At 51.7% G+C, this 12989-nt stretch overlaps 1 protein-coding gene across 1 annotated transcript; it reads right to left on the reverse strand.

The window, feature by feature from the left end:
* Nucleotides 1–702: 702 nt before the first annotated feature.
* On the reverse strand, nucleotides 703–7929 carry TMEM121 (transmembrane protein 121). The gene has a single exon (XM_088170225.1). The coding sequence runs from the start codon at nucleotides 7903–7905 to the stop codon at nucleotides 6967–6969; it is 939 nt and encodes a 312-aa protein (XP_088026351.1). The 5' UTR covers nucleotides 7906–7929; the 3' UTR covers nucleotides 703–6966.
* Between the last annotated feature and the right edge of the window lie 5060 nt (nucleotides 7930–12989).

Here is a 12989-nt window from a genome sequence, read left to right on the forward strand (position 1 = left end):
GCAGGTGGCTGTGCAAGGGCTCCTGGGGGCACCTCAGTATGCCAGGGCTGTGGGGAGATGATTATTCTGCTCTCCCAAGCCCAGCACATCCCCACCTCGAAGTGAGTCATTCTCCTGGTTTTTTATCTCTGTTGCACTTAGCATAAGGTGCCCACTGTGTGTTTGTGTTATCACACAGACTTTGGGATGCATTAGCTGGGAAGAGTCCCTGGGGAAAGCCACAGGACAGATTTTGGCAGGTGATTTACCCTTTCCTTCTACGTTTTACAGCCAGTCCCCAGTGAGGCAAGAGGGCTTTTCCTCGGGGATACACCACTGGGGAGGACCCTGGCATCTTCACCACTGATTCATTTATTTCCACTTCCACATCCTTTCCTTGGAAGTGACTTTTCTGCTCTCTGCAGGATTTTGCCTTTCAAATCGCCCTCCTGACAGCATCCCAGCAAGGTGACTGCTGCTCCTTCATGTCCTGATGGAAAGCTTGCAGACATTTGTTTGCAAATACCTTTTGTTGTAACATCGGGAAAACACACATAAAAACAGAACACAGTATTCCCTCTTCCCTACGACTGGTCTTTGTCTTCAAGCAGCTGTAAAAGAGGGCAATCAATAAACCTTGCCAGGGTCTTTTTAATGCTTTTTGAGCCATTATGGTCATAATGCTTCTTCAGGCTGCCGTGTCAATACACTCGAGACACTGAATATGTCAAAGCCACATAAAATTTTTATTAAGATGAAATTAAACGAGCAAGCCTAAATCAGCAATTTAAATGGATATTGTTCTTCAAGGATGCCAGACCTAAAAACCAGACACAACTGAGGAATTCTGTTAGGATTAAATCAGTGTGAAACTTTTGCCTCAGTTCCTGGGCAGGAGGAATTTGGGAGGATGGGAATTGCTGTCAAGGTGCTCTGGACACCTGCCCCGTGTTTTCTGTTGCAGCATTGGCCTTCAGCTAAAAAACTGAAGCAAATCTGGGGCACGTGGGAGGAAAACAGGTATTGGCATGAAAGTTCAGTCTGTCTCTGCTCACCAAATTAAGCAAGACTGATCCAAGGGGAAAAAAAATCCCTTTTTTATGTATGGCTCCAGGTGACAGTGCATGGAGCTGCATCAGGAGGCACTGCAGGGAGTGCTGCATCCATCCCCATGCTGCATGGCCCTGGTGGGTGCATTCCTTCTTCCAGATGCTCCCTTTTGGGCCCTGCACAGCCACCAGAGCCGTGCTCACATGCAGAACCTTCAGCTCAGTGCCTGAATCCTCCTCCAGTCCTGCACAGGGGCTGCAGCATTGGAGATTTTCACCTGCCAAAGGGAGGTGAGGGCAAACAGGACATGTGAGGTGAGGACATGTGAGAGCTGCCAGGACCTTGGGAAAGAGAAGTTCTGGCTGGAGCCCCACTCAGCACCCTGCCAACACACAGCTGAATGCAGCAGGAGGAGGATGCTGGGCTGGATGAGCTCCAGGAGGGTAAAAGCCTGTGCTCCAGTGAGGTGCTGCAGGCACCACGAGGCTGCTGGGGCACAGCAGCTGGGTCCAGGCTCTTTCCTGGTCTTTTCCTGACACCAGGCAGGTGTCAGGCGTGCTGCAGTTGCTGCCACTTCACCCAAATTTTGGACAAGGGGACGGTGGGTTTGTCTGGGTTTGATGCATTCTAAGCGATTGCATGGCTTTGCTGCACTTGGGAGCTCCTGTTTTGCAGTCCCACAGTGCCTGGGACACGAGTGGGAACTGCCCAGCAGTGATACCAGATCCCCTGTGCCTGTGCAGGACTGGGGCAGTGAGAGGAATGAGGGAACAAGCTGTGGGTCTGCTGGTAGAAAAACCAGCACTGAGACAAAAGGAACAATGGGAAGGATTCTACTGATTGATGAATGGAAAAAAAAAAGATATTTGCCTTTACAAACAAACTGTAGGTTTGCTGATAAATGAAATTGGATATTGAAAGATGAAAGAAGCAATGCGGAGAAACCATGAATTCCATAAGAACTAAAAATTAAAAGGGAGGGTTGTATATTAAAGGGGAATCTCAGGTATCAGGGGTTCTGGGAAGTCTGGACCTCTCAAGTACCTCAGCCCATGGGGAAAGAGAGAGGGAAATGGGGCTGGGAAATTGGGATAAAAAGGGAGGCTGCATCCTCCAAAACTCTGGGAGATCTCAGGGGAATGCCCCATAGCCTCTCCTTTTATTCCAATAAAGTTACAGGACCCCTCTGTCTCCTTTTTGGACATAAACCCCTGGTGTTTGTGGATTCATTTTCCTGACAGGCAGTTTGCTTCCCCCTGGGACCAGCCTGACAGAAAGGCTGGGAAAGGCTCAGATTTGGCATCTCCAGAGCCTTTGGTGCGCCTGCAAGCTGCAGGCTGGACCTGGCTCCTCCAGGGCTGTCACTTGGAAGGAGGGGTAGCCCCAGCACTGGCCAGGGGGTTGGTAACAGGGTAATAGGTTGGTAATAGGGAGGACAGCACCAGCTGGGTCCCCAAAGCACCCCCAGCCCTGCCTGCCTTGTGCTCATGGCCTGGTTCTGGTGGCAGCAAAGGTCACCATCCCCGTGGATTTTCCACCCTGCATCCCTTCTGCATTTCAATTGTGCAGCTTTTTGGCTTCATCAGGTGGGATTCTACAGCTTGCCAGGAGGATTTCACTGCTCACAAAGGAGCTCCTTTTCTTCACAGCGGAAAGCTGAAAAATCGCTCGGTTCCAGCCTATTTAGTTTTAATTGTTTCCTTTAGTTCTCATTGCCCACAGCAAAATATCACCTTCCCCTAACAGCCAGCCAGGCGGGGAGCCTGCCACCCTGCCCAGCCACTGTGCCATCCCTCCTGCTGCTCCTGTGGCTCCTGGGGGGCTCATCTGTGCTGGCAGGGCTGGAATTTGGGGAAGAGACAAGCAGGGGGCAGGAGCAGCTGCAGTGGGGCAGGAAGAGCTGCAGTGGGGCAGGAATGGCGGCAGTGGGGCGGAGCAGCTGCATGGAGAAGGAGCAGCTGCAGTGGGACAGAAGCAGCTGCAATGGAGCAGGAACAGATGCAGTGGAGCAGGAGCAGCTGCAGTGGGGCAGGAACGGCTGCAGTGGGGTAGAGCAGCTGCAGTGGGGTAGAGCAGCTGCAGTGGGGTAGAGCAGCTGCACTGGGGCAGGAGCAGCTGCAGTGGGGCAGGAGCAGCTGCAATGGAGCAGGAGCAGCTGCAGTGGGGCAGGAGCAGCTGCAGTGGGGTAGAACAGCTGCAATGGAGCAGGAGCAGATGCACTGGGGCAGGAGCAGCTGCAATGGAGAAGGAACAGCTGCAGTGGGGCAGGAGCAGCTGCAGTGGAGCAGGAGCAGATGCACTGGGGCAGGAGCAGCTGCAGTGGGGCAGGAGCAGCTGCAGTGGGGCAGGAGCAGCTGCAGTACTGCCCTTGCTGTGCTGCCTCCGTGCCCCAAGGGCTTTGCTGGCTGCTCTGGCTGGCCCCTCTGCCTGCAGACATGCTCCTCTCGCAGCCAGCTCAGCTCTCCCTGCTCCCCACCTTCCTCTGGCAGCTGCTGAGGGGGGAATGCTCCTCATTGCTGCTCCCAGAAAAGAACCTGCACAACCTCCTGTGCTGCTGAGGCAGAAGGTGATGCACACAGAGCCCTGGGGACGATGAACAGGAGAAAATGAGAAAAGCCTCTTCTCCACTTCACCAGGGTGGGCATCAAGCACCTGTGGCTTTTTGGGAACGATGAGTGCACTGTATCCCAGGTGAGCATCACCTGCAGGACCTCTGCTCCTGCTCCAGTTCTCCCACAGGGACACCTGAGACAAAAACCTCACACCAGCAGTAGGAAGCAAGCTCAAGAAAAACTTGTGTGGACTCCTAAACCTTCTTGAAACCAGGGAGGATAAAGCAATATTCCCTTTCCATGCAGACTGCCTCCAGGGAGCACAGCCAAGCAACCTCAGCAACAAATCAGGCTCAAGGGAATATGAACCTATTCCAGTAAAAGGCAAGGATGCAGAGCTAGCTATGGGGGTGTAACAGAACAAACCCCCATCCAAGCCATCAGAGAAACCCACCAGATCACTGATTTTATCCCCAGGATGAAAGATCTCTACACCAGGGCTCAGCCTGACTGCCTCAGCTGGTACATCCCAGCTCTCAGGGTGCACAGCCACAGGTTGCCCTGAAGGCTTTCCTCTGCTCACTTCTGGGCAAGAACTATAAAACAAAGGCTCATAAATTAATTACCTAAAAGAGCAGCAAAATGTTATTAGATACTTGGGAGTTAATTGCACTGGTGCTAATCGCATTTTTTTTAAGGCACCAGCAGAGATGTAATATGTAATTCCATAGGTATTCCAGAATAATTTAGCAATTTAATTAATTTCTGCTAATACCTTTTAAATCACCTGCTCACTTCCTCTTATGTTTCCTGAGGGAAAGGAGGAAGAAACTTTTCCTGTTGGCTAAATCTGTTGCAAACTCACTTTTGTTGGCAAAGATACTGTTTTATTTCTCAGTGGATTTAATTAACGTTAGAGTTATCCCTGGGTGATGGGGTGGCCAAGCAAGACTGTGACTGCCTGGTCCTAAAATTGGAAGCCTGAATCAGGGATGGTTGAAATGTTTTGGACAGATTGTGATGGGCTGAGAAGATGGAAACTGAAATAATTTGTGGATTTAGGTCAAATTGGGTAAGCAGAGCCAGGGGAAAATGTGGAAGAGAAATGTAAACAGCACCAGGCGCTTTATTCCATCTCCTCAAAATGCAACATCTTGTTCAGAAAAAGCAAAAATATCCCATTTCAGTGTGTTTGAGATGCAGGTTTTCTGTTTGTCTCCTGTGCCTCCTCCCAGGGTCGGGCAGCTGAGACACACCCAGCCCTGGGGCAGCATTGCAGCTGGAAAAATGATTTATTTCCTTTGTGAGCCCACTGCTCAGTGAGTGCAGGCACAGAGCCTCGGGATGGCACTTGGGAGCCCAGGGGAGGTGGCAGAAGAGGACACACACAAGTGATTTGTGTTGTGTGAGAGCTGAGCCCCACCCTCCCCAGGCTGGCAGAAAAGAGACCAACAGAAGCCATTGCTCTCATGGGGCTTTTATTGTCCGGCTGGCCCTCGCCTCCCACCCTGCTGCCCGTGCCTGAGCCCCTCACCATCACCCACACCTGCAGAGGAGACCCCAGCCCAGCTCATCCCCAGCCCAGCCCAGCTCATCCCATCCCAGCCACGTGCATGGGGCAACACATCCATCCCAGCCCATCCCAGCCCATCTCAGCCACCTGCCCGGGTGCCTTGGCTTGCAATGCAGGATGTGCCCAGCAGTGTGTGTTCTATCCCATCTGTTAATCCAGCTGGGGCAGTGTTCTTTATCTTTCCCACAGCCCATCCTCCCTCCAGGAGATCTCTCCTGTTAATGGCCATGGAGTCCCAGGGCATGGCTGATAAAATTCCATCATCCCATTGGGAGATGCTCCACCCAGGGGGAGGAGCCAAGCCTTTCCTACCCAGATCAAAGCTGAGATTTGGAACATCAGAGCAGCCTTTTCCCACTGCATTCCAAAGGAAAACCAGACCCTTCCACATCATCCCTGGAGCTTTGGAGGAAAACTGCACCTTCTCCAGGAGCACTGCTCCAGCAGAACCACATCTGTCACTGCAGGAGGATGCAGCCACCATTGAATGGGACTGCACCAACCCCTGACTGACTGACGGGGGTCAGCTTGGATTCTGACTCTGGCAGTGGTTTGGGTTTGTTCTCTGTAATACTGCATTTCTATTTTAATTTTCCTAGTACGGAACTGTTATTCCCATTCCCATATCTTTGCCTGAGAGGTCCTTAATTTTAAAATTATAGTAATTTGGAGGGAGGGGGTTTCCATTTTCCATTTCAAGAGAGTCTCCTGCCTTTCTTAACAAACACCTGTCTTTCAAACCAAGACACCAGGGCAGCACATCCTTCCCAGTCCATCCCCATCCCAGCCACCTGCCCAGGGCAGCACATCCTTCCCGGCTCTTTTTTTGGGTTTGTTTTTTTTTCTATTTTTTTAAATATTTATTTTAAAAATATAGTAGCTGTGGAAAGCAGCCCTCTTTATAAACACTTGATGCCGGATTGGAATGCATCATCGCCATCCTTGTTCCTAATCCCTCCTGGGTGCCTGTGCCTGCCAGCAGCAGTGCCAGGGGCTGAGGAGGCTGCTGGGGCTGCTGCAGGCAGAGAGGCTCTGATGGCAGGGAGAGAGAGAGAGAGAGAGAGAGAGAGGGAGGGACCCTTCTAAAAATAGAAATATTGTGCTGAGTTGTTTGGAGTGAATGAAGTACATAAAACACCAGCATTAGATAAGCTTTAGCTTGTCAGATATTGCTGCCGGCAGGGTCGGCACGGGGCTCGGTGGAGGCTCAGTCCCCCTGGGCTCAGGGCAACCACACTGGCCCCAGCCCCGCTCCCCACTGCAGGGCTCCCTGCTCTCACCCACCACTGGCCCACAGGGCAGCCTGAGAGCCCCCGGAGCCGACATAAATAGGAAACTGTAAACACAACCATTGGAGAGAAGAGACATTGACGATCACAGGGGTCACTGCTTCAAACGGCCCACCCTCCCCCTTCAATCCACACCCCTATGCCCTTGTCCCCACCCCGTAAAAAGGTCTCCAGTTACAAAATCTTCGATCCAGGCTTGGAGTAAAGGTGAGGTGCTCGGGGGCTACAAAGGGACGTTGCAACCTTAGCGGTCTTTGCTCGGGAGGGGAGATGGTGGCAGGAGGGGGACAGAGGGTGGGGTCAGCTGGTCCAGGTCCTTTGCAAGTCCTTTTGGTTTGTCGGGAGGACTCCTAGGGTTATACCTGAGATGAAGACGCCCAGAGGACACTCCATAGCTCAACCGGAATGCGGTGGGTGTTCCTGTGCCCAGAGGAGCCCCCGCTGCCGGGGTTTGTCTGAGCAGCATCGCCCCTGTTCCGCTCGGCACGGGGCCGTCTGAACCAGAGCCGGCCCGGGACACCCCTCATGTGTCCAGGATCTCGCTGGTGGGCGACGGCTCGTGGGGGATGCCCTGCGTGCTGTGGATGGTCTGGTTGTGCGACAGGGAGTTCTGCTGGAGCTCCAGGGCGATGGCGTTCTGCGGGAACTCCTTCACCTGCCGCTTGTACTCCAGGAAGGTGCACGCCTTGGTGGCGATGGCGATGATGTTCTTGCCGATGAAGATGGTGGAGACCCTGCTGTCCTGGAACAAGATCATGTTGATGGCCCGGATGAAGATGGTGACGATGTTGATGGTGACCAGGCTGAGCACGGGGTAGAGCATCATTTTCTGCGGGGCGATGTGCTCCCCTTGCATGCTGATCTCGCTGAGGGACACGCAAGGCAGGATGAGGAGCAGGATGTAGCAGTAGAAGAACATGAGCCCCTCTGCCCAGATGGGCAGGCCGGTCCTGTGTGGCTCCCACAGGTTGGCCTGGATGTCCAAGATATCCAGCAGGTCGAGGGCCACCCAGAAGAGGCGTCCCCGCAAGTCCTCCTTCTTCCGAAAGGTCCGTATGTACTCCATGCTGTCCAAGGCCACCAGCACCAGGTACAGCCCCGGCACGCAGATGGAGAGCAGCAGGGTCAGAGCTTTCCTGGCCACCGTCTCCAGGTTCTTCTTGTCCGCTTTGTAATTCTGAAAGATGAAGTAGAGCTTGATCTCCAGCACGAAGATGTAGAGGAACCACAGGATCATGGCGTAGCCCCGCTTGGCCGTCTTCACCTCGGCGCCCACCCACACGGCCACGTAGCGCAGCACGATGAGGAAGCAGATGTCCCCCACCAGCACGATGATGCAGACGCCGATCTTGCGGGGCCCCTGGTTCTGCTCCACCAGGTAGGCGTCCATGAAGGCCATGCTGGTCATGATGACGATGGTGGTGAGGCAGACGTGGCGCCGGTCGGGCGGCGGCAGCACCATGGCGAGGCGGGCGGCCCTGCCGGCGCTAGGCGAGCGCTGCCGGCGGCGCTGGGCTGGGGCACATCCGCGGCCAGCCCAGGCCCCCAGCGCCGGCCTGTCTCCCGCTGCCACCCCGGGCAGCGGCGCCTGCAGCGGCAGCGGCGCCTGCAGCAGCAGCGGCTCGGCCGGCAGCCCTGCCGGGCCAGCGTTTGGGGCTGTCCCCGCAGAGCCCGGGCCTGCCCTTCGCCCCTCGGCGGTGGCGGTGATGGCGGTGGTGGCGGTGCCCTGCAGGCAGCGCGGCTCTGCGCCCAGCCCAGGGCTGGCCGAGCAGCCCAGCCCCAGGCACCCTCCGCCACCAGCAGCCAGGGCTCACGGCTGTGCAGGGCCTCCTGCAGGAACGTCCCTCCTCTCTGCTGGCTCCCTCATGGCTCTCAGGCTCTCCTACGGCACTAGCACAGCTCTGGGCTACAAACCCCGGTACAGATCCCTGGTGACGGGGCACAAGGGGAGCTCCACCACGTTCCTCCAGGGTCTAGGGCGCTCCTGCTGTGTCCTCACAGGGAATCACCTCCACGCCATTCCCGCAGGGCCGTGCTGGTGTCCTGCTGCTCCCAGCTGCTCACACATCCCTCCATTCCTGGAAGAGACAGCAGAGAACAAGCGTCAGGGTCCCTCTGTGCTGACCACGGAACTGTGGCAGTTGTTATATTATATTATATTATATTATATTATATTATATTATATTATATTATATTATATTATATTACATTACATTACATTACATTACATTACATTATATTATATTATATTATATATACATATACACAATCTACCATCTGCAGTCTACAATATCTGTATATTGCATATACAATATGCATATACAATACGCAATACACAATATACAATACACAATATGCAATACACAATATACAATACACAATATATACACATATTATATCATGGGCTTTTCGCAAATATTAAAATGAATGCTAAATGTATAAGGCTGGAAAACTTTGCTGTGTGAATATAGCTCCTTTTAGTTCTGCTATTAACAAAACTTAGAAATAGCAGTGTGATAAATATGTATTTTTCTCGGACTGTGACAGGGCGATGTAAAAAGCTTTCGTTCGTGTAACTAACTCAGAGAACGGTAAAAAAAAAGATAATCTGGAAATTCTTCACATTCTTGGATTATTGGACACCAGAACCCCAGGGAAGGAATTTATTGACCCACGAGTTCCTGCAGAGGTGCCAGCCTGGGCAGTTCTGTTGAACCACAGCCATGGCACTCACTCTAGCAGCTCACAGGGTGTGGGGCAAGTCCCTGCTCCAGCAGGGGTGAGGTCAGGGCTGGGGGACAGGGCAAAGCTGACACCCCCAGGGGGTCATGAGGCCCCAGCAGCTTTCAGGATGGGTTAAGCTGCTCATGGACACAGCTCCTCACCATGCTGTGCTCGCCTAATTAATCTGTTAATCTTTTCTGTGCAGGGAGTGCACTCCCAGAAATGAGCAGGCAGGTCCCAGTGCACGCAGAAATGTCATTGAACAGGGGGTTTTTTTGGTGGAGATAGAGCATGGTCACAGCCACAGAGGCTGGAGGGAAGAAGCCAAGCCCGAGGAGGTGTAAGCCATTAAAAACCTGTCCTACTTTGCAGCTGCTTATGTTTATAGGGCCTCATTTAAATAAAAGCTGGATTCTCTCCTGCTTCAGGGAGACAAGAAGAACAAAGAAGAGAAAGTGGGAAGCCAGATGAGTCAGAGCCAGCCCTGCCTTGTGCCTGAGTAGGTGGACAGCAAGGATGCGTGTACCTGTGCCCTGCTTTCCTGCAGATGTGGTGCCCAGGAAATGTTAGCAAGAGACTTAAAGCTGCTGCTCCAGCCAGGGCCCTCGGGATGCTCTTCTGAGTCTGCTGCCAGCAAGGAAAACGGGCAGTAATGTCTCAAAGTAATTTCTTCAAAAATAATTTCTCAAGCAGGAATTGCTCAGAAAGAAACCAGAAAAGATGTGGTGGGAATTCATGAGAGCTGCTGCGTGGTGCTTCCCAGGCGAGGCAGCCCCTGCAGCCCTGCTCTCAGCAGCAACAATTCAGAGCTGCTGTTTGGGGCTTCAGTTTGTTCCTTCTCGAGGTTTTGGATAAAAATATACAGTCATTGCCTTAAAACTCCTGCCAAGTTTTGCAGAGGATTTATAGCCATGGATAGATAATTCCAGATAAATTAGATCTTTCAGGAGGGAGCAGTGGATATTTTTTTTTTCCTTTCACCCTGTAAGTATTTATGCCTTCCAAAGACAGCGGTTATTTAAAGGGCAGTGGGTTGCATCACAGCACGGTGAGGTTAGGAAGCAGCCTGCCTGTAAATCGTGTTCTGTGAATTACTGGTGTGCTCTGGGGAGCTGGGGGAAGGCACAGCTCTCTCCTCATGCCTACATGAAACCAGACAGAAATCCCTGTCCTGCCTCCCTGGGCACCCAAAGGTAGCTTTTAAACAACCAGCACTTTGCAACTTTTAAATAACTCATCGAACTGTGCTGAGTAAACAGGACAATAACGACATCAGACAGCCACAAGAGCACAACTGAGACAAATATTTCTTCAGACAAGTATTCACAAAACTCTTTTCCTGCAGGAATTCTTGGAAATGAGAGGCAGCCCACCTGAACATAATGGGCTTGGAGCTGTGGATGTCAGTGAGCCAGGCTGGCAGCTCCCTGTGGAAGGGATCTAACAAGAAGGATCTTTTGCATCCCTCTTGGTGCCAGGACTCACAAGCAGCTACTGAAGCGATGCTTCAGCCTTGGCAACCATGGGCCTCCTTACCAGGACAAAATTCAATCCCTAATTGCTTTTTCTCCTCTATTTCTGCCTGACTCCAACAGCTCCATTGCACTGTGAACAAATGGCACACACACATATTGAGCAAATACTCAATCTGCTCCACTGGAATGAGGAAATAGCCTCAGTGACACCCAGAGCAGTGTCACCACAGTGCCCTCAGTGTGTCACCTGCTGACAAGGCACAGCCCAGGGAATGGAATGACAGCAGGGAATGGCAATGGGGAGCAGCAGCAGGTCCCCTCTCCATCTCTGGGCTGTGCTTGGGGACATTTCCCAGCCCAGGGAATGGCAATGGGGAACAGCAGCAGGTCCCCTCTCCATCTCTGGGCTGTGCTTGGGGACATTTCTCAGCCCAGCCCTCTCCCAGCTTCCCTGCAGGATGGGAGAGGCTCCAGTGGGAATGGAGGGGGCTGCAGATTTCCTGGAATTTCCTGGATTTTCCTTGCTGCCCTGCTGCAGCCAGCCCTTGCCCTCTTCCTCTCGTGCCTCTTCTCTCTCATTTCTGAGGAGTCATTTCTTGGTCTTGCACCTCTTTTTCCCAGCTCTCCTGGATTAAAGGCACTCGTGGTTACCCAAGGCCGTGCAGTCACAGCCTTGCTCCAGCAGTTTGGGAGGAAATCAAACTCAACTCTTGCCTGTGATGCTGCTTGCTCATTGTGGTGATTAATTACCACTAGCTCTGCCCATCACAGTGCCCTCCTGCACCCACTCCTGGCACAGCAGCCTTGGGGTGCAGGAGCTGCCAGGATCCCCCCACAAAACCCCATCTCCCAGCCTGGAGGGCTCCTGGCAAAAACAGCACCAGCAGGTGCTTCCCAAAGCCCAGCTCTACCTGGCAAATTAATTTAAATTATTGATGTGATTTGAATGCCGTCTATTTTTAAAAAAAGGGAGTGAGACAGAAGTGTACACAACACGCTTCCCAGGTAATTAGGGTGCTGCCATCGCTTAAAGCTTCATTTGCACTTTAATTGCTTTGATTTATTCCAGATTTCCCCGAGTGTAAATCCAAAGCTCCTGCTCCAGCAAGGCCTTTTCCCACCTGGCAGCATGGGGCAAGAGGAGGGGATGGGCACAACCACCTCTGCTTGGGATTTGGGGGCACCAAGGTGATGGCATCACTCCTGGCAATGCTCCAGGGAGCTGCAGCCAGCTGCCCTGCTCTCAGCAGAGGCTGGGTGTTAGTGGCACTATAAATCAGTGGGTAGTTTTGGGGGTTTGGGGATTTTTTGGGTTTTTTTGGTTGGTTTTTGTTTGTTTGTTTGTTTGTTGTTGGGTTTTTTTGTTTTTTTGTTTTTTTACTTAGAGTCAGGATTAAAAGTCTGGGAGATGGATTTTTATTATTATTATAGATATTATTTTAATATTATTTTATAGTATAGTTATATTATTTTTCTAGTATTTAATTTTTATTTTAATTTTTATTTATAATATAGTGGATTCTACACTAAAGATTTTAGCTTTAACAAGCTAAAAACAAGAAAATGAAGCTGGATTTTGCTAGTTACAGGATTTTTTTAAGGGCAAATAGTCTAATTAAAAGTTAACATTTACATTATTTATGCTTTTGACTCAATGACTAAACTTGTGATTTGTAGAGTAGGACTTTTTAGAAACGCTAAATCTGCTTGTCCCCGAGCCTTTGCAGGTTCCTGCTGCTGGTTCAGCCTCTGGAAAGCTGAGATTTCACCTTCCCCACCCAGGGAGTCCCTGGGGACCATTAGAGGGAAGGAGGGAGGGAGGGAAGGATGCTCCTGTGCCCTGCCTCCCCCAAGGCAGCACCGGGCTCTCAAGTGCATCCTGTGAAGGAAATGAGATTGTGGAAGATTTTTCCAGACCCTGCCCACTAATTGTGTCTGAAGGAGGAAGCAGCCCACTCGTTAATGATTACAGATCATTTACTGTGTGGGCACATCGAGAGATGGGGAAAGAGCTGCAAAGTGTTCCTAGAGCCTGCTCAAAATAAACAATGCCATGTCACAGGAAACCAGCTCCTGCTTACATCATATATATATATATATATATATGCATATATTCTGTGAGTGCAGCACCTGTGCTCTCCTGCTGCAAACACCCTCAGCCCCCTCTGGGGTTCATTTCAGCTCCCATCCCCAAAAACAAACACAAGCAGAACGTACCAGACCTGTTGCCTGAATTGGAAAAAAAATAAAACCACACTCTCCATCACATCACTTTGGGGTGGGGAAATGGTGCTTGCACAAAGCAGAGCCCTGCACAGACTGGAGGGATGGAGGGATGGATGATGGA

Source organism: Sturnus vulgaris, chromosome 9 (assembly GCF_052056855.1).
Source record: "Sturnus vulgaris isolate bStuVul1 chromosome 9, bStuVul1.hap1, whole genome shotgun sequence".
NCBI classification, from domain to species: Eukaryota; Metazoa; Chordata; class Aves; order Passeriformes; family Sturnidae; genus Sturnus; species Sturnus vulgaris.

Coding starts and splice junctions, on each gene's coding strand:
- TMEM121 (XM_088170225.1), bottom strand. CDS start 7,905: ATGGTGCTGCCGCCGCCCGACCGGCGCCACGTCTGCCTCACCACCATC.